The sequence below is a fragment of the Cnephaeus nilssonii genome (genome assembly GCF_951640355.1).
Source record: "Cnephaeus nilssonii genome assembly, chromosome: 15".
NCBI lineage: Eukaryota > Metazoa > Chordata > Mammalia > Chiroptera > Vespertilionidae > Cnephaeus > Cnephaeus nilssonii.
In genome coordinates, this window is record NC_137086.1 from 31,428,044 (window position 1) to 31,449,674 (window position 21,631).

A 21,631-nucleotide genomic window follows, 5' to 3' on the forward strand; every position below is an offset into this window, starting at 1 on the left:
GCTTCACTCAGAGGGGAGGTGACCTGACCTTAAAATCCAGGCCTCGGGGAAGTAGGAGATGAAGGTATTTTATTTTCTCCTTTAAGGCTTTGATGTTTTTCACATAAAAATGTAAAAGATCCAGTTCCTTCCCCTGAAGCTTCTTAGCAAAGTCGTGGGCTTTTAGAAAAGACAAAGGCCTGGGGGTGGGTGGTGTCTAAGGAGCAGTGCCCCAGGCCTCTCTTTCCCCTTTTCAGAGCATGAGGATTTTTAAAAACGTTCCTTCCCCCAAAACACCCCACCCCCTCCTTCCCCCACCGATCTCTTCTTTCATTCTCCAAAGTACAAACAGACGGTTACCCCTCAGGCCCTGCTACCCATCTTTCCTGAATCCCAATGCCTCCAAATACCAAGCTTCTCTCCTTTAGGTCAGCCGCTGTTCCCGCTGCCTGGTGTGCGGAGGGAGCCTCTTTGGCCACACGGTGGCGCGCGCGAGCCTCCCAAAGCCGGACGCACTTCCCCCTCCCCCGCCCCCCCCGCCCCCTTTCCCTTCCATCCGCGTCCCAGCGCCGGAGGAGCCGCGCCCCCGACCTTCCCAGGCGGGATAGCGGGGGGCGCGCCTCCAGGGCCCGGGATGCTGTAGAGCCGCGGCAGCGTCCGGCCGGCGCGGGAGGGGCGACCGGCTGCGAGGGCCCCGGTTCCAGGCTCCTCCTCCTGCCGGTCCAGACCACCCCCAACCTCCCCCCACCCCATTCCCCCACGGCTCCACTCTGCGAATGCACGGCTTCCCCTAGCAGCCTAGGAGCGGCGGAGGGCGCAGCAAAGGCGACGGGAGGAGCGCAGCCTGCCGGCCGCGCCAAGCCTTCGGGCAGCAGCGGCGGCGTCCCGACAGCAGCCCTGGAGGTGCCGCGGGGCCCGACGCGCCCTTGCACGACGAGCAGAGGAGAGAAGCCGCGGGCTGCAACGGGGCAAGGGGGAGACAAGCGCCCGCGTGTGTGTGCCAGAGTGTGGGGGGCGACAGTCTCGAATTAGGGCGGAGGAGAGGTCAGGGGAACCGGGGTGGGGCGCCCTCCTCTGCGCCCCCGCCGTCCCGGAGGTTCTACCGCGGCGGCGCCGGTCCTCAGCGCCCCTCACCATGGACTTGCGCGGAGTTGGGACGCGCCCCGGCAGCAGCGCGCGGGAGGCTGCCCGGCCCCGGGGGTGCGCGGGCGCGCGCGCAGGGATGGCGAGGTAGGATGGCCGCCCAGCGCGAACCTCGTCGCCCCAACCCAGCGGCTCCCGGGCGGTGCCGCTGACTCGCCGGAGCGCACAGGGTGTGGGCGGAGGCGGCCCCGCCGCGCCCGCGCCTTTGGGTGTCGCTTTGCCTCTTCCACCCACTCGCACCTGCCACCGCGCGGATACCATGTCGAAGGCGGCCGGAAGCGGAGCGGCGGCGGCGGCGGCGGAAAGTTGTCCCCCAGCCTCTGGCGGCCCCTCTGCGGCCGTGGAGGACCTGTCCAAAGTGTCGGACGAGGAGCTGCTGCAGTGGAGCAAGGAGGAGCTGATCCGCAGCCTGCGGCGCGCCGAGGCCGAGAAGGTGAGCGCGATGCTGGACCACAGCAACCTCATCCGCGAGGTGAACCGCCGCCTGCAGCTGCACCTGGGCGAGATCCGCGGGCTCAAGGTGAGCGCGGGGCGGGGAGGGGAGAGGAGGGGAGGGGAGGCTCGGTTCCAGAGTGGGGAGCGGGGCGCCCCGGGAAGGTGGGGCCAGGCTAACTTTCCCTCCCTCCGTCAACAGGTGATCCTCCCCATTCTTCAGGTCAGCACCCCCTGTTCCCCATCCCTGCCCTTTGGAAACTTTTACAAACTTTGGAGGCGTCGAGCTCTTTCCCATTTGGGACGCCGAGCTTCGAGCTCCCTCTTGGGGTCCGCAGTGGCGGGAGGAGCGGGCGCCCGGGATGCTGAGAGGCTGGCAGGAGGTGATGGGTACGCGGAAAGCTTCGGGTTAGGGGCTGTGTCACATACCTGCAGGGAAAAGGCAAGCGAGGGAGCTAGCCTAGGGCATCTTCGCCTTGGGGATCGGGCAGACGAAAAGGCTGCCTCGGCGCACGACTTCCCCTCTGGCGGGCGGAGGGTGAGGACAAGGTGCCCATGCCGGGGCGAGGGGCTGGCGGGGCGTTCTGGGAGAAGCTGCGGGCGCCCCCCTCGGAGCTGGCGTGTATCACCCGGCGCCAAAGAGCTTAAGCTCTGCCTTCACGTTCTCTACCTGTTCAGTGCCTTCCTTCTCCCCGGATTCGGATGGCGTCATCTGAGTTTGTCAGGCCCCCAGTACCCACCCCCCCCGTTTTATTTTAATTTCACCTTCCGTGGTGGGAGCTGCAAAAGGACTCAGTATGGGAGGCGCAGCGCTTTGAAAGGTTACCCCAAGTGTCAGTGATGCTTGCTTTTTGAGCCAGCCCCCGCCCCCATCAAACCCCCCATCCCCCGCTTTGCTACTAGGAAAAAGAAAAGAAAAAGAAAAACGAAAAACAGCATCCGTCCTCCCCAACTTTCTTTTCTCCTTGGAGAGCTCTGCATGTGCCAGCAGTGTGCCTGCGGGCCGGCGGCACCCCAGCTGCACCCCACCGGGGGCCAGGAACCGCCCTGCGGGCGTCCACAAGGAGCGAGTTTCCTCTCCTGACTGCTTGTGCTGGTGCCTCCTGGTATTCCTTCCTCTCATTGTTCTGCTTTTGTTTATAGGAAGCCAGACACAAACGCAATCACTGCAGGGACCTTAGGGAGCAAATTCCCGCCGGCACATGCTGTTCTTGTCCCCTTTCCACTCCCACCCACTTCTCAGGCCGTAGACACGCTCTTCATGGCCTCAGCGCCCCAGCTCTGGGATTCCCGGGCGGAGACGAGTGGGAGGAGCAGAGTGCCAGGTGCTCACCTGCGTGCTGGACCCAGTCCAGGTCCTTCCCTGAGGCCCCAACTGACCGTCCTGTAGTCCCTAGAGTGGGTGCCATGAGGAAGACCCCACAGTCAGAAAAACACCAAGGCTTTTTCCTTTGGCTTAATTCATTACTAATGGAGTATTTATTAAGTACCAGACTCTTGTGAGATTAGACAGGCTAGTGCAGTGGGACTATCATCTCAGAGGTGGGTTTGTATTTAGAGTCCTCATTTGCCAGGAGGGTGAGCTTGGTTAATTAATTTCTCAGAGCCTCATTTTACTCATCAATAAAATGCAATGATAATCATCATCTCCAGACATCAAAAATACAATTAAACTACAGGACAACCATCATTCAGAACTACTTGAAATCTAGCTGAACGGCAGTCCTACTACTAAGGATTTTAAGAAGAAGCCACATTGACACTCGTAGGAGGGGTGGAGACCGAACAGGCTGGTCCCACACCCAGGTGTGGTGGACAAAAATTGGAAGGCATGTCTCAGCTTCAGAGGTACCCGGAGTAGCGAGGGGTCCCAGGCCCACACCAGAACGTCCCAGCCCAGAGTTCCAGTGCTGGGAAAAGAGATCCACGTAACTTCTGGCTGTAAAATGCAGCAGGGATTTTGGCTGAGTGAGAAAGAGGGCTGCTGGAGTCCCAGGCAGTTTCTCTTAAAGGATCTAAACATGGATTTACTTGGATGCACTCCCTTTGAGTTCCAACACTGGGGAAGCAGCTGGAAAGGCAGGAGGGACTTACAGGGAGTAACTGTATTGTCTGGCTTCAGGGTGAGAGCTGGAAGGCCAGCTCTCCCAGATAGAAGTGCTGGCAGAAGCCATTGAGCCTTTTCTGAGCCCTCCCCCCACAGACCTGGCAGGCAGGTGTCAAATCGGAGTCTCCATCAACCTGACTATCATTGTTTGTCCTGCCCTGGTGATTTCCTGAGAGACCCTGCCCCACCAACTTTTGGGCCCACACAAGCTGTTTCCAGTGGTTTTTCCATGTGAATGGCCTGTCTTGGCTCATGCTTCTGACTTGCCTCAAATTTCTCAAGTAAGCAGCATCTGGTCTTGGCATGCCCTGTACCGCCCTCTAAGTGTCCCCAGGCCCAGCACAAGAGGCAGCCAGCCTTGGTGTGCAGCGTGGCCTCACCTGGGCACCTCCAAACCCAGAAAAGTGGCAGGCTTCTGCAGTCACTTTGTAGCTCATACCAGAGGGCCCCAGGTGGAACACAGGTGGTGGCTACCCTTGGCCTGCACCTTCTGGGAGGCCCCAGAGCCAGTGAACCTGGTGGACAGCTTCAGACCACATGCAAGCACCACCCAGCCACCTCCACAAGTGACACACTCAAGTGTTGAACTCCGTGGGCATCAGAGCCCCTCGAAAGTAATTCCTGCTCCTTGGGTTGGGCCACTGCACTGCTGATCCTCCATGGTGGTTGCAGCCAATCCTTGCAGCTGATAGGCCTGGGGGTACATCCCTCCCATTGATGGGCCAACAGTAATCAAGGCTCAACTACAACAGGAGGGTGTACCAGTACACAGCCCACAAGGGGGAAGCACACCTGGAGTGCCAGGTTAGGTGAACGGGGAGGCTGTGCCACAGGACCCTATAGGATACCCCATTACATTAGGCTACTCTCCCAAGCCTGGGAGATATAGCAGCTCTACGTAATACATACAAATAAACACAGGGAGGCTGCCAAAATAAGGAGGCAACGAAATGTCCCAAATGAAAGAACAGAACAAAAACTCCAGAAAGAGAACCAAACAAGATGGGTATAAATAATCTACTAGATGCAGAGTTCAAAACACTAGTTGAAAGGCTGCTCAATGAACTTAGGGAAAGAGTAGATGAACTTAGTGAGAACTTTATCAGTATAAAATAGTACTTGGAAACCATAAGAAAGAACCAGTCAGAAATGAAGGATACATTAACTGAAATGAAGAATAAATTACGGGGAATCAACAGTAGAGTAGATAAAGCCAAGAATCAAAACAACAATTTGGAATATTAGAAAGCAAAAAACACTCAATCAGAAGAGCAAAAAGGAAAAAGAATTAAAAAAAAATGAGGATAGTGTAAAGAGCCTTTGGGACAACTTCAAGGATTCTAATATTTGCTTCATGAGGGTGCTAGAAAGAGAAGAGAGAGAGCAAGAAATTGAAAACCTATTTAAAAAAATAGTGACGGTAAACTTGCCCAATCTGGTGAAGGAAATAGACATTCAAATCCAGGAAGCACAGAGAATCCCAAATAAGATGAACCAAAGAGGCTCACACCAAGATACATCATAATTATGATGCAAAATATTAAACACAGAGGGAGAATCTTAAAAGTAGCAAAAGAAAAACACTTACCTACAAGGGAGCTCCCATAAGACTGTCAGCTGACATCTCAACTGAAACTTTACAGGTCAGAAGGGTTTGGCAAGAAATATTCAAAGTGATGAAAAGTAAGGACCTATACAATGTTGCACTCTTGTATCTATGTTTCTCTCCTGCTCCCTTCTTCACTCTCTAAAAATTAATAAACCTACCTGGCTGGCATGGCTCAATATTTGACATTGACCTATGAATCAGGAGGTCATGGTTCGATTCCTGGTCAGGGCACATGCCATTGTTTCTGGCTCAAACCCTAGTGTTTGGTGTGCAGGAGGCAGCTGACCAATGATTCTCATCTCTGTCTCTCTCTTTCCTTTTCTCCCTCTCTCCATTACTTTCTCCAGTGTGTGTGTGTGTGTGTGTGTGTGTGTATATATATATATATATATATATATATATATATATATGTGTATATATACATATATATATGTATATACATATATATATGTATATATACACATATATATATATGTATATATACACATATATATATATGTATATATACTTAAAAGTCAATAAACTATTCTTATAATTTAAAAAAAAGCAAGGACCTATAACCAAGATTACTCTATGCAGCAAAGCTATCAGTGAGAATCGAAGGGCATATAAAGAGCTTCCCAGACAAGAAAAAGCTAAAAGAGTTCATTGCCATCAAACCAATATTACATGAAATGTCAGTTAAAGGGTCTTCTTTAAGAAGAAGATAAGGAAAAAGATTTTAAAAATATTAACAACAAAATGGCAATAAATACATATCTATCAACAATTGAATCTAAAAAAAACAAAATAAACCAACAAGCAGAACAGAAACAGACTCAGATAAAGTGAACATTTTGACAGTTGCCAGAAGGGAGGGGTGTTGGGGCAATGGGTGAAAAAGGTGAGGGGATTAAGAAGTACAAATTGGTAGTAACAGAATAATCATGGGGATATAAAGTATAGCATAGGGAATATAGTCCATAATCTAACCACTATGTATGGTGTCAGATGGCTATAAAATTTATTGGGATGATCACTTAGTAAGTTATATAATGTCTAATCACTGGGTGTACACCTGAAACTAATATTATATTGTATGTCAACTGGTGATTGAAAAATAAAAATTATTTTAAAAAATAACCATTTCCTAGGGGGTTGTGGCAATAAGTTATGATAAACTAGGGCAAGATTTAACAATGGACTTGACTACAAAAAATGGTAATTATTTTTGCCAGGAGAGAACACATCTCCAGGATCTCAGTTTCTTAGGCAAAGTTGAAAAAGAGAAACTATGATTTATAACCCTCCAATATAATCTTCCAGGGTTTGAACTATAATGTAACTTGGAACCCTCCAATTTAATCTTCTTCCAGGGTTTGAACTGTACTGTGACTTGGAAGAGTTTTAAATTTATTAGTCAATTAATAATATGGCACATTGACATAATAGCTCAGAAATACTTGGAAGTTCTTTTAACTTGTGTGGATTGACTGTGTATGTGTGATCACTGTGTGCGTGGTGGTGATGGTGGTGGTGGTGGTGGTGGGTGGTCTTTATTCCTCTAGCCTCATTCAGAAAAATACTTATTAGGCCAGTTAAAAGTGGTCACACCCCAAGTAGGGAGGTCTCCTGGTGGCCTAGCTTTGTGACCTGGCATTAAAAGACTTCCCAGCCCACCTCCTTATCAAGTTAAAAAATGATGGGGTCTGGTTACTTTCTGACATAGCCGCTTCTCTTCCTTCCCATCATCCCTGAACAGCTGCAAGGTGGTGTCTGCAAGACCTCTAACCCACCTCTCAAGAGGCTGTTTTAGACCCTGCTGAGAGGCCAATCATCTCCCTTCTCTTCACCATCTTGGCTCAGAGCTTTCCTGATCTATTAATGCGGTTGGCTGAATACTTCTGGAAGGAATATATATATATATATATATATATATATATTTTGCCTTTGATGTTTGGGATTCTCAAGTGAGGACTAAATTTAGTGTAATTAAGGCCATAACACTTTTTCTTTTTTATGCCCTTTGGGAGCTGTCTATATATTTTCAAGGCTGCTCGGTGTACTGTAGCAGTAGATGTAGGGAGATGGGAGCATCAGTTATTTTTCTTTGAGGGGCCTGTGATTCTGTCCAGTCACTGGCTGACTTGTTTGTATTTAAACATTTGGGAGGCAGTGCAGTATGGGGCAGTGGAAAGACAAAGGATTTGGAGTCTGCAATCTGGGTAGCTTGTTAACTTTGAGCCTCAGTATTCTCATCAGCTAATTGGGGATACTGATACATAGGTGAGGAAATGCCAGCGAGGTTAAGTAGCTTTCTCAAGGTCATACTGATATAAATGTTCAACATAGGCTGATTTTCTTTTCTTTGGTGGTTGACATTCGCTGGTTAGAATATGTGTTACTGGAACAGGTGGAGGAAAGAGATTAGGGTTCTGATGTTATAAGGAACTGTATTTCTGAGAAGCACGTTTGTTCATTGCTGACCATGTACCAACACTCAAACTACTATGACCTGGCATTTTAGGAAGTGGGGGTGGGTTTGGGGGAACTGGATCTTGTCAGCACATTAATTTCCCCCCTTGCTCCCCAAAACACCGATTTCCCATCCTGCAATGATGAAAAATAGCAAAAACGATTCTCCTTTAACCACAGATACATTACTTGAGAGTCTTATGAATAAAATTTTGGGTTGTGTGCTATGAGATGGTTTAATCTTTTAAAAGTCCATTTTAAACAGAAGGATAATGTCTGTTGGCACGTGGCAATGTTATAAGAACACTTCGTGTTTTGAAAAAGAAAGCCCAAGTCTTAATGTGGCAGATTTGAAGAAGCTGGCTCACAAGGTTGTTATCAAGTTGGTTGCTTAACTGTCCATCAGAAGGCAAAGGAAGTAGCTCAGCATTGAAGAGTAAATACTATTCTCAGGAAAACTAATAATAGGAAGAAGGAGCTGTGCTGAAGGAAAGTGAATGGGCCAATACCCATCCTTTTCTCCCCCAGCGGGAACTCTGACAAGCATTTGTTTCACCCCATCTGGAAAGGGCATTAACTCCTTGAAGCCTGCAGTAGTACAAGTCCTGTTTACTTCCCAGTTCTGGAGAAATCAGAAATAGTTGTAGGATAGTCAGAGGGAAGTATTTTCAGAAGGAAATTTAGTTACAGGAAGAAGAACATGATTTGAACTTTCTATGAAATGACAGGATTGAGCTAAATGTGGGATAGTTTTTGAAGCTTAGAAAGGTTAATTTTGTTTAGTATTATTTTCTCAGAATGTCCACAGCTTCTGATTATTTATTCTGTTACTACTGTAGACTCCAACATGGCAGTAGCTAGAGCTGTATCCTATTTGAACACAGGCTTAGGGCTTTAAAGGATTTGTTAGTCCATAAACACGTATTAAGTGTTCACTCTATGCAAAGCACCCTGCCAAATGTGTCAAATATGCAAATAAGGACATTGGGATGAACTCTGGCCTCCAGAAGCTAAGACATCTACCTTAAAAAAAAAAAGATGCCCAATGAGTCCTCTAGCTAGTGTATCTTACAGGCAGTAAGCAGAGAGTGGGAAAATTCTCTCATTCATTCATTCCTGGTGCTGCTGTACTCCAGGTGTCGTTCTAGGGTTGGGGGAGTCTTCTTAGAGGAATTTATCCTTGTATAAGTTCATATAAGGGAGAGGATCATATTTTCTAGTTGGAAAACCAGACAAAATCAGGGTTCAGAATGAGCGGACCTAGAGGAAGTTAAAGGGGGCCAAGGGTTCATTCATTTTCCCTGGCAAAGGGGAGGTGATGTGCAGGGTTATAAAAGGGTTCATATGCAGGAGAGACATAGCCTGCAGGGAGTGTTTTTGGACCTCAGTCTGGCCAAAGACAGCTTGGACTGGAGCAGGTGTGGGAATGGGGAAGACCGAGGGGCAGAGGCAGACCAGGAGAGGGAGGCCAGGTGAGAAGCTTTTGGAAATTCCAGAAAGTGGCATTGAGAAGTGAAGGAAGGGATGGGTGTTAGAGACAAGGAAACAGGCGACGGCGATGCCAAGAGTTGGCAATGGAGTGGAACACTCAGCTGCACAGATCCTCTTCTCCCTCAGGCCTTGAGCATCATCTTTGGAGGCGCAGGGCGTGGTTGACAGAGGTTTTCTAGTTAATTTTTTGTCAGTAGCAGGGAAAGTGTTGGAATTAATCTGAATTTAAGAGAATTAAGGCCCCACTCTGAGTACCTCTAGTTCTGGATTAGATGACAGAGTCACAAGGCCAGAAGTTTTCGGGCTTTGTAGAGCAGGGGAAGTCTTAGGTAGCCACCCCTGTCGCACCCCCACCAAACCATGGTGCTTTAATAAACTGTGTGAATGGAGCATAAATGGGGACTTCTCAATTAATATTTAAATTCCTGGGTTTCACGTATCTACAGTGGGGGTGTTGGATGCACAGAGGTGAACAGAATAGATGGTGCGGGGGGCAGGGGGGAGGGTGGTCTCCACTCTCATGACCAGTTGGATGAGGATGAAGACATGACTAATAGCCACACTCAACCATATATGATTACAAATTGTAGTAAGTGCAACAGAGGCAAAGTCTAAGGGATAATGGTAGAGCATAGCGGGCAGTGGTCAGGGACAGCCTCTATGGGGAAGTAACAAAGTAAGACCTAAAGGTTCTGTAAAAGGCTGGGGGAAAGCATTCCAAGTGGAGGAGGGGAAGGGCTTGGTCCAGAAACAGGGCATGTTGGTGGGGCTCAGTGCATGATGGGAAGGGGATGTTCTCACCTTCTCCACTGCTACCACGTGTCAAAGCCACCATCATCTCCCTCTATCCGGACTAGCCTTGCAGCCTCCTAGCTGGTCTCTGGGCTTCCATCTTAGCCTGTCTCCCTCTCTTCTACCCGCCTCCCCCTGCCCCCCAGCCAATCTATTGTTCACACAAAACTATGGTGATTCTTTACAAATTGAATCCTATCATGCCATTCCTCTCTCCTCTGCTCACCAATTCAGAGTCCTTCCTCTGGGTGAGGAGGCCCTGCATTACCCAGCCGATACCTCTCAGACCTCTCTCCCACCTTGCCCTCCTTTCGCTCCTCACTGTGGCATACTAGCCTCTCTGCAGCTGGAGCCACCTTTGTCTCAGGGCTTTTACACTTGACATTTTCTTTGCCTGGGATCACCTCTCAAATGTTTGCTCCTTCATTTCACTCAGGCCTTTGCTGAAATGTTTTCCGTCTTTGCAGAGGTGCCTCCTCCTCCTCCTTCTTCTTTTTTTTAAAGGTATTCTTCAATCTGCTTTTATTTTCTTCCCAGCACTTTTCTCTACAGGACATTTTGTTCTGTATTTGCTCTTTGCTAGTCTTTCCCATTGGAATGAAAGCTGTAGGATGTCAGGGTCTTGCTGCACACCAGCTGGACTGGTGTCTGGCACATAATAGGTGCTTACTAAACATCTGCGAATGAATCAGTGACTCACCATTCATGTTGGAGAAGTAGGCAGGCCCAGAGGCCTGGGGGCCTCATGAGACTGGAAAGATTTTGCACTTTCTCCTAAGGGCAGTGAGAAGCTGTTAAGGGTTTTAAGCATAGGAGTGATGAGATGAGACACATTTTGGAGCTAGATTTCAGAAGACTCATTGAGCTCAGAAGTGGCAGGCAAGGGAGAAGGAGGCACCAGCACAACGACAGGTTCTTATGAAGAACAACAGGATGGGTGGAGGTGGCATTTGCCAAGAGGTGCAGTTTGGGGAGGGCAGTTTGAACATGAGCTCAGCGTTGCTGTGTTCCGTGTGCGGTGCCTGGGAGATGTGTAGGGGGTGTGGCCAGTGGCTGGTTGGATTTGCAGGACTGAAGTGCCCCCAGAGGGCAATTGTGCTGTTCCCTCTGGCGGGGGAATTGGGGCTGGGAATCCCATGCCATGGACTGGAAGCCTAGGCCAGTGATGGCGAACCTATGACACGCGTGTCAGCACTGACACGCGTAGCCATTTCTGATGACACGCGGCCGCATGCCGAGGATGAAACATTTGCTGCTCCTGAGGATGAAACATTTGCGACTAGAGTCTTGGAGTTAGTTTTTTCCTCAAAGTGACACACTACCCGAGTTATGCTCAGTTTTTTGGCGAAGTTTGACACACCAAGCTCAAAAGGTTGCCCATCACTGGCCTAGGCAGTGCTTGTTTGTGAGATGAAAGGCCTTTTAAGCAAGTCACAAGTCAGGAGCAGCCATCTCTCCTCCTTGAAGGTGGGACAGGAGAGCGGTTTTTTTTGAAATTTATTTTATTTTTTTATTGATTCCCTGCTAATGAGAAGCGGCTCCCTAATACTGAATGGATGACCTTGGACAAGACAAACTTTGCGAGGTCTGGTGTTTTCTCCTGTAAAAGAACCGTAATAGTCATGGTCCCCTAAGTGTTTTGGTGAAAATTAGATGGGATAATACACGGAAAGCAGTAGACGGGGAGCACAACCAATACCTGTTATTTTTATTTTTATGGATAGTTACAAACCTGATGGCTTCCTCTCCCCTCCCCTCGTCCGGTAACAGTAGGAAGAACTGGCCAGTTCCAGGCTGCCTCTCCTGAGTCTGAGCCTGATGCAGCCTCACGCGCAGGTTCCTGAGTGCTTGTCTCTCTCTTCCCAGGATATCAACCAGAAACTGCAGGAGGACAACCAGGAGCTGCGGGACCTCTGCTGCTTCCTGGATGACGACCGGCAGAAAGGCAAGAGGGTGTCCCGGGAGTGGCAGCGACTGGGCCGCTTCACGGCCGGGGTGATGCACAAGGAAGTGGCCTTATACCTGCAGAAGCTGAAGGAGCTGGAGGTGAAGCAGGAGGAGGTGGTGAAGGAGAACATGGAGCTCAAGGAGCTCTGTGTGCTGCTGGACGAGGAGAAGGGCGCGGGCTGCGCGGGCAGCCGCTGCTCCATCGACAGCCAGGCCAGCCTGTGCCAGCTCACCGCCTCCACCGCACCCTACGTGCGGGACGTGGGCGACGGCAGCAGCACCTCCAGCGCGGGCAGCACCGACAGCCCCGACCACCACAAGCAGCACGCGAGCGGCGGCAGCCCCGAGCACCTGCAGAAGCCGCGGGCGGAGGGCAGCCCCGAGCACGCCAAGCACAGGAGCGCCAGCCCAGAGCACCTGCAGAAACCCAGGGCCTCCGGGACCCCAGATCACCCCAAAGCCCTCAAAGGACCCAGCCCCGAGCACCACAAACCCCTGTGCAAGGGCAGCCCCGAACAGCAAAGGCACCCGCACCCTGGCAGCAGCCCCGAGACGCTGCCCAAGCACGTGCTGAGCGGGAGCCCCGAACACTTCCAGAAGCACAGAGCCGGGGGCAGCCCCGAGCACGCCAGGCACAGCGGGGGGAGCCCGGAGCACCTGCAGAAACACGCCCTCGGGGGGAGCCTGGAGCACCTCCCCAGGGCCAGGGGCACCAGCCCGGAGCACCTCAAACAGCATTTCGCGGGGAGCCCTGACCACAAACACGTGGGCGGAGGCGGCGGCGGCGGCAGCCGGGAGGGCACCCTCCGAAGACAGGCGCCAGAGGAAGTGTCGCCCCATCACCGGAATGTCTACAGTGGCATGAACGGTGGGTCAGTACGTGCTGGGGATTGCTTTGGCCGGGCTGCTCTGTAGAGAGATCGGAATGATAAAGGGCGGCCTGGACAGGTTAGAAAGTGCAGGCGCTGTCCTGGGGGTGGGTTGGGGGAGGAGCAAATATTTGCCCTAATTCATGATGTGTGCTTCTTCCCTTCCAATGGTTTTAGTTTATACAGTTATCAGTCAAGTAAGCTTGGAGAAGAAGAGGAGGGGCTAGAGGAGGGAGAGGAACAGTAATTCCAGGGGGCGCTGAGTAGTCGGGGTGAGATTTATGGGAACTGAAGATGAAACCAGATCCAGTCCAAGATTCTTCCATCTTGAAGTTGAGCGTTTTCCTAGTTGTGTGCAGTCTCCTGCTGGGGCTCACTGGTGGAACAGGTGACCAAAAGGTTTCCTAATCCAATTATAATAAACTAGAGGCCCAGTGCAGGAATTCATGCACAGGTGGGGTCCAGCTGGCCTGGCCCCAATTGGGGCAGATCGGAACCAGGCCTGTCTAGAGGAGACAGCGGGAGGTTGGCTGGCTGGCCGGCCCTGCCCTGCCTGATCAGGGCTGGCCTGGCTGTGGGGAGGGGCCTAGGGTGATTGGTCCTTGGTCCCGCCCCTGATTGGGGTCATGAGGAGGGGCTGTGGGTGGTGGGCCATCCGCCCCTGCCCCCAAATGGGGTGGGGGGGGCCCTGCCCCAATTGGGGGCAGAGCTGACTGGGGGAGGGGCTGCAGGCCTATGGGGTGGGGCAGGCCGATGGGAGGTTGGGACCATGGGGGGGAGGGCTGTGGGAGGTTGGCTGGGAGCCCCAACCCTCATTGGCTGATTCATTGGCCACAGTGGACGTCATAGCGACCAGTCATTATGGCATTCTGATCGCTGGCTTTTTATATATAGATAGATAGATGATTATCCTATCTAATAAAAGGGTAATATGCAAATTAACTGTCACTCCATCACAAAGATGGCGGTGCCCATAGCCACAAGATGGCGGTGCCCAATCCTCTCAGCCTGCCGGAGTCCCCCAGTCCCGGGGCGGGCAGCCTCCGAGAGCGGGCAGAGTGACTGGCCTGGTGGAATGCTTGCTTCATCGCTGTGGCGACGAGGCAAGCATTCCGTGCCCGGCCGTGGATGGGCCTCTGGGCCGTGGAGAGCCTCTGGGCAGCGGGCACGGAGCAGCCAGGCCCCGCAGAGAGCTACTGGAGCACGGATTCGTGCACAGGGCTACTCGTTTGTTATGAAAACCAATATCATTAAAAAGGAAATATGCTGTCCCTAAACAGGCTTGATGCTGGGTTGCCTGAATGCCTATAAATATGCCTTACTTGACCTTGAAGATTTTTTTTATGGTGTTGGGGGCCTTAGCATGAATGTGTGACTTTACTTTGCATCTAAAATGTATCACATGATTTCCTTCTCTACTCACTCAAAACCACCCAACCCTCCCAACCAAACTCCCTGAAACGAATTCTAAATAGCATGCTCTTTGACTTTAACATGAGAAATATTTTTCGGTTGTCTAAATGTTCCTTTAAAAACTGTACAGATGTGTTTGGACACTCCTTTGCTTTCCACAGCATAATATGCACTGCATTTGCTGAGGTGGCTCTAAACCCAAGTTTGTAAACCGTTGGAAGAGGTTTAATTTTCTGCATCTTGGTTCTGAAACCACCTTGAACTCGAGAGGGGGAAAAAATAATTTCTTTAAAAAACAAATGAAAAACCCCTTACCATCCTTTTATGTTACCTATGGTTGGCTGAGTTGGAACTAAAATGAATTGGTTTTATGAACTGTGGGCTCTTTTCATCCAAAATGTCTGAGGTTTCTCACTCTATTTGAAAGCTGCTCAGGAGTCAGCGGCAGTCAGCTCTGAGCAGTGGTGGCTTCCAATTCTAGCAGCGACACAGTGGGGTAAATTTTCAGTATTGTACTTGGGGATTTGCCTGTTGGATTCCATTTCATCTTAATCCTTTTCTTGTAGTGCTGAAAATTGACTCCTAAAGCTTGGCTTCTAATGCAGCCAATGTTCTCTTAAGCACACGTGGAACTGGAAAGGGTGGGAAAGGTAGGATGATTGGTTGTTTGTGTGGGGAGATGGAGACAGGGAGAAGCCAATTCTCCTGTTGTGCAGAGGCCTCCTGGCTGACTGGGGCTTTTACGTTCACTGCACGTCCCTCACTCTTTCCAGGAGGGGCAGAGATGGTGCCCCGATGCTGAGGGCAGCCTTGGCTGCGCAGCTCTCACAGGCATGACAGTCATCGAGAAAGATACTTCGGTTGTGCTACTACCAAAGATGGGTCATGGACAGGAAGCTTGTCTTCAGGGGGTAATGGGTTAACAGGAAGGTGACGCTAATGACTTTTCCATTTCTTGATTACTTTTTGATGAACATGAGAAGTAAATGGTGTGCACTATTTTAAGGAGAGTGTATGTTGAACAACAAAAAAAATTACTTAGGGGCAGGTGGTTAACTTACACAACAATTCTCTCTACAAAATGACTTTTTAAAGTAAAACTCATTGAGTTTAATCGATGTATGATTTAGTGTACAAGGAAAGTTTTTAGGTGCGACTTTTAAACGATGCCTGGCATAAAGTAAGGTATGTCTTTAGATAAGGATGACATTACATCATGACTTATTGTTGCTTGGATTCAGATAAATATCGTGGGTCAGGCAAACGATTTTTAAAATGTAGCCATTTTATTTAGTTAAAAATTTGATGCGTCATTTAGAATGTCACTGTATTTAATATTTTTGTGTTTACTTCTTTTCTCATTCTAAAGTGACAAATCTTTTGACAGTTGATATCCTCACCAAGGTATATTTGTAGCACATTTGCATTATGTTTTTAGTTCAGTAATTAATTGGAAAATGAAGTGGCACAATGTTCATGGATCATCAGCCTATAAACTTGGGCACTGGCAGCTTGTATTTATCCTGCTGTTACAAATTAATTTTTGATATGGATGGTAAGACATGATCTTTTATACTTACAAATCACCGCACACGTTGCTTGAGTCATTGGTTTGTAAACAGATAGGAACCAGTAGCAAGTTTAATCTCAAATTGCAGATTTGCCAAGTCACTTACAGACTCATTCTGTTGCAGTTGGTGTGAGATCCGAGTGTTTTGGATGAACACTTGCATGCTTTTATAGGAACAGAAAGGAGGTGAGAGTAGGTGGAAGTGTCTGCATTATATGGCAGAATGAAACAGAGATGGTGGGATATTGTCCTACTTGTAAGGATATACATCCCTCCAAGAAGACACAATATGTACACGGAGGAAACATTAGTGAAAACAATTGCTGTTTTAGTTGACTGTGCCTTGAGCTTCTTTAAGTCTTCTTGTGCCTTCAGTGGCAAGCTACTGGATTAATTAGTAGATGAACTTGACCTCCAAAAGTTTCCTTTGGTTAAAACAGTTGGCTTAATTTCCAACTGGATGCAAAGACAAATTTTAGGCAGTTTTCTCTTAAAAATATCTAAGGCTATATAGCCACTTTTCAATTAGTAGCTGATTCAAAAGCAAAGACAAAAAAAAAAAAGGCCACAGGGGGGAAAAATCTGCAAATTGAACAAAAGGCTCATGAATGCATTTCCTTGTTTAGAAGTTATTATTCAACTACTTGATTTCAATTTGTAGAGAGTTCCATTTGCAAAGAGGAAGCAGATTCAACACTTATCACATCTAGACATTAAGGCAGTTGTCTATTCATTCAAGTTACTTGCTGTATTCCAGATTTGTAAGTTAAGTAATTATGAATAGCCACTTCTAGCTATAAATGTACACAAACTGATAGCCTCCTGGAGAATGTGGGATTCGTTTACCTCATTCCATTGAAATCCAAGGTTGGATTCAACTTTTTTAGGTGAAAGTGTTCCCTTTCACAAGGAGACCCAAGGGCTTTTGCTTCCAGGTATCAGCTGGCAGATCTTTGCTTTTTAACAGAAAACTTTTTAAGCTCAGGTCATGGGTGCCAGGGATGACTCAGGTTCTTTCAGCAGCAATAGCTCTGTTTTATTGTTAACCTTCCAGACAGGCATGATTCTGATCATCAGGCCTTTCTTTACAAGTAGTCCACCCGTGGGACATGATGAATCCAGTCAAAAAATAGTAACAAGAATTTTATTTTAATCCTAGAAGCACATATTTCTGGTTATCAGCAACTGAGAAAAAATTCATAGAAGAAACATTACTCCTTATTTTATTGTTGATCTTTCTTCTGAAAGCATTGCTCAGTTATCATTAATTTGACATTTGAGGGCAGGTTCCAGTGAACAATAGCTTCATACCCTCCTTCGACATCACCTAGCAATGAGAGCACACACAGGGCATTATTCACTTGTCTTAGACAAGGTCCGTTCAGAACTGCGTTTGGCCTGGCAGGACCGAGTGTCAGGGTTGCAAGTCTCCCTCCTGAAAGCTTCTTACCGCCTCTTTTCCTCTTTCATGGGAGTATCTCTAGAGATAGAAAGAGCGTGCTGTTTCTCCCACTAACTCTTTCTCTAGAGCAGGAGTTTCTCAGCAGCAGCACTGCTCACATTTGGGACCATGGAAATCTTTGTTTTGAGGGGGTCGTTTTGTGTGTTTTAGGAGATTTAGCAGCATCCTGGGCTGTAATCATGAACCACCCCCAGGTGTGACTAATTCAAATGTCCCCAGACCGGGCCAAATGTTCCCAGGGAGTGAGCAGAATTGCCTCTGATCCAGAATCACTGCTCTGGAGCCGTGTTTTCCAGTCTGGCTGCAGATTACAATCCCTGGTAGCTGTGAAAAAATACCTGTACCTGGGCCCCACAATCAAATGCAGATTGAATTGGTCTGGCACTGGGCCTGGGCACGTTGCAAAATGAGCTCCTCAGGTGAAACCTGTTGCCCCAGGCGTTTTAAGATGGGTTGGTGTGTGGGTGAAGCTCTCAAACTCCCAAGCCTCCTGGGGAGGAGAAAGTTAACTTTTCCCTTTTTTGCTGAAATGAACGCCAGCACTGAGAAGGACTGACCCCAGCAGGTACTGTAAGACTTCACGCCTCTCAGCCCAGAGCCAGGCTATATTATAATGCACTTTGGGGGGCTATGCTTTAAAAATTTGAGTTTTTGGCGGGTGGAATTATTAGACTAAGTTTGGGAAACCCTGGTACATGGATAGTTCAAGATTACTTTTTAAAGCCTTTGCATCCAGAGGGAAAGGGAGAAAACGTGAGTTTTTAACCCATTTCTGGTGGATACCAATGGTGCATGTAGATCACACAGCGTCTGCAATGTGAATGCATGTTTCCCAGTTTATAGGTTTTACCCTGGGTCTTAAGGACTGCTCCTTATTCTCTGTTGAGGTTATTAATGAGTGGACAAAAATGCTGATATCACAAAATGGCCTTGTTTATGGACGGGTAAGAACCTGTGTGTGGAGAAGCCCAGCAGGATTTTCTGAAGCAAGGTCATCTGTAAATTAAATAGTACTGCAATATAGCATGAATAATTGCTCTCATTAATCTTCTGTTTTGCTTATAAAAAGCCATAGCATCCCTTAAGAATGAATTTGGACAACAGAAATTGAATATCTCTTGGGAGAAAAATTTCAATGGTTACAGTATCTCAGAACTGATTTAATTGAGGATCTCTGATTATATTTTCTGTTGTGTGAGCTGAGATGGAAATGGTTAAAAAATAGATAATAGTTTTTGATCTTCAAACTTCAATACGATAATTTGGTAGCCTTATATCCACTTTGATAGGACGTCAACTTAAGTTTTGAAAAATAGAATCAGTTATTGTACCATACTTGTACATTTATCTTAAGAATGTATTAGATTACATTTTTATATAATGACATAAAAACTTACTATTGGGCATATTTTGAAATTTCTTAAACTATATCTAAGACGCAAACTATTACTGCAAAACCCAGATGGCGTGGAAAGGAATTTTCTAGTAGAATGTCAGGTTTTCAACTCCACCGTAATAATAGCACAAAACTAGACATGTTCTTTAAATCCAGGGGATTCTTTTCATCTTTTTCCAAAGGAGATTTTCTGTATCTACAATCTGTTATGTATATGTGTGTGTACATGTATATTTTATTAAGTTTAATATTGCATCTGAACAGTGTCAAGCATTCAGTTGACTGTTTAGTCAAACAAATGCCCAAATGCATCCAGCCACAAAGCTAGTTGCTGCTGTGGTCAACCAGAATCCCTTTCAGCTGATTATGGTTGTGTCATTTAGATCCAACTGAAATCAATTAGATGTTTGCATTTTCCTATTTATTGCAACTTTCCAGAAGATACAGTAGAAAAAAAAAAAGATTATTGAATTAGTGATGCATTTATCTTTTTAATAGAAAGAATTTAGAATGAAGCATGGGGGGAGTGAAAAGTTAGGGCAAGTATTCTACTTCATGAGATAACTTCGCAAGTGTCAAATGAATGCAGATACAGTGATTTGCTATAAGGTTATGCATTTACTCATAGTAATGATAGATTATTCTGGATGCGTTGGTGTAGAGATCTCAGTCAAGCTCCGTTGGTCAGAAATAAGAGTGTGAAGCCATATTTTGCTGATGTTAAAAAAAAAAAGGGTAAGGTTGTACTTGTGTATCACCATTGGGTCAGTGTATGCTTGATGATGTCTTTCCGACTGAAATTTATGACCTTAGGTTCTAAACAGTCTCAGATTTTAGACACTTCTGATGCTTAGAGACCCCAGGGCTTCCTATGCTAGATAGAGCTATGAGTTCCTACATTGAATGGCCCCAGGTGGTTATTCTCTGCCCCGACCATGTCTATTTTAAAATAATAGAATTTAAGTCACTTCAAGTACCAGTCTACTGTTAGCGGAATTCCTTGCTGTCCTCAGCTGGCCTGACTTAACTCATTTTCTCATTGTTGTTTCTAAACTCTGTTCTGCTTTTGCTAATGGCTGGTCATACCTCAGGAGAGTGAAAAACCACACTGATGAGAACTGGTTAAAATAAGAGTGAAGGGTCTCGAAGTGTCCTTATATGAATGAAGTGCATGAGCTTTAGTGCCTGGCCCATGTGCCATGCATTTGTAATTATTTTGGCTTCCTAAGGTTCATTTTTGCTTATTTTTGGGGTCTTGACTATGCTTAGAGAATTGAGATCTTTCTAGACAAACTCAGAAATGTTTGCTTCTTAGGTACTCTGACTCAACCAGGTTGCTCTTACTAGTACTTTAATACATAATATTTAGGACAAGCACACTCAAGAAAAAAATTTATTTTGAATTTGACTCTGGGAAATACTGAGAATAATTTCAAGTTCTGAAATAGGCTGAATTGCAAGAATTCTAGGAAATTGGAGATTCCATCTCAAGAATAGACCATGGGACACTTGAGAATAAAGATAAGAAATCTCAGCTCTAGTTAGAAGTGTCTCTGTCTAATCTGCGAAACAGTGAGGTTCAAGTTACTGCGGTGCCTGACATAATCACCTCCTCTTGAGAGCGCCCTTCAGGAGCCTCCAGTGGGAAGAATGGCTGCTCTTTCTGAGAAAGAGGATCCTTAAGCCACAGCCAGGCAGTGGCAGAGAGGGATTTAGAAAAGGGAAAGTGGCAGAGAAACAGCAGGTTGCATTACCGTCCTTATAAAGGCAATACCGGTTTGTCCTCCCTGAGATAAAGGGCTGTAACTGGGTTATTCACATCTGGTTGAATCATTTACAGTTTTCACGTAACAGAGAGTCATGTATTACAGAGCAGAGCTTCTGTACCGGAATCATTATGGAAGGGTACAGCAGGTCTTGGGACCTGGTCATGGGCCTGGAGTGAAACCAGGCACACAGTCACTTATAAGATAACAACTTCAGGAATAACAGTTATTAAGTGTTTTTCATATCCTCAGTTATTTAGGCTTTTCTATGAGACAGATATGTCAGGCGCAAAGGTTGGGTTTGGTGATTGCTCAAAAGAGTGTTTTAATTATCCAAGCTTTCTATACATACACACACACACACACACACACACACACACACACACACACAATGTAGTGTTTAATAGAACATTAAATAAATTGAAGATATTGAATGACCTTTAAAAACCCCTTTCACTTTTATTTTCAGCTACATAAAGTACTATGAATTCTTACGTTTTAAACTCAGACAAAACATTTATAGCACCATTTATGCCTGCTGCTGCAGTTGAGGGATAAATGTTTTGGTGAACTTTCGGTGACCAAGAGGTCAAAGGTGTTCTCTGATGCTTCCTGAGTGAGTTGGCTTTTCTAGTCAGGTGTATTTATCATTACTTGAAACGGAGAATGTTGTCTTCTAGCCTTGATGGCAAAGGAAACTGAAAGGTCTTCTCATCTTTCTTCCAAAATTGAGGGGTTCTTTGGATGTCAGGGGAAATCCCTGGCTGGGTTGTGTGTAACTACAGCTTCCTGAGTGTCCATAATTGCTAATTGGTTCAAAAATGGTTAGAAGCATGAATTGCACTTGGAACATGGTGTGTGCTTTCTTATCAGTAGGAAAAAAAACACAATTAGTGGTAAATATTTACGTGTGTGTGTGTATATTTTATTAGTTTAGTTAACTGAGAATAGATTTTAATACTAACAAATAGAAAGAGGACACTGCAGTTGTATTTAGTTCAAGAAGTCACAGAATCATAGAACTTCAATCTGTAAAATACTCTACGAATTCGTGTACCGGGCCTCTAGTGTTTAATAAAAATCTAAGTGGAATACAGAGCCATCCTTTACCCTTTCCTGTTGGAAATTCCGGAGAACCAGAGACCTGAAATGATGAGAGTGGGACAAGAATAGCGTCAATAGACTGTGGCTTAGAAGACCT

The 21,631-nt window shown here is 47.0% G+C and overlaps 1 protein-coding gene across 3 annotated transcripts in view; it reads left to right on the forward strand.

Annotated features, from left to right (window-relative positions):
- Nucleotides 1–607: 607 nt before the first annotated feature.
- CCDC85A (coiled-coil domain containing 85A) overlaps nt 608–21,631 on the forward strand; it is a 178,122-nt gene continuing 157,098 nt past the window's right edge. The window contains exons 1-2 of one of the 3 annotated variants that reach the window (XM_079791548.1): nt 608–1,642; nt 11,874–12,822. In XM_079791548.1, coding sequence (XP_079647674.1) covers nt 1,382–1,642; nt 11,874–12,822 — 1,210 coding nt within the window. In that variant the 5' untranslated portion in view covers nt 608–1,381. The remainder of the gene's footprint in view (nt 1,643–11,873; nt 12,823–21,631) is intronic. The other 2 variants (XM_079791546.1, XM_079791547.1) reach the window with 2 other exon arrangements.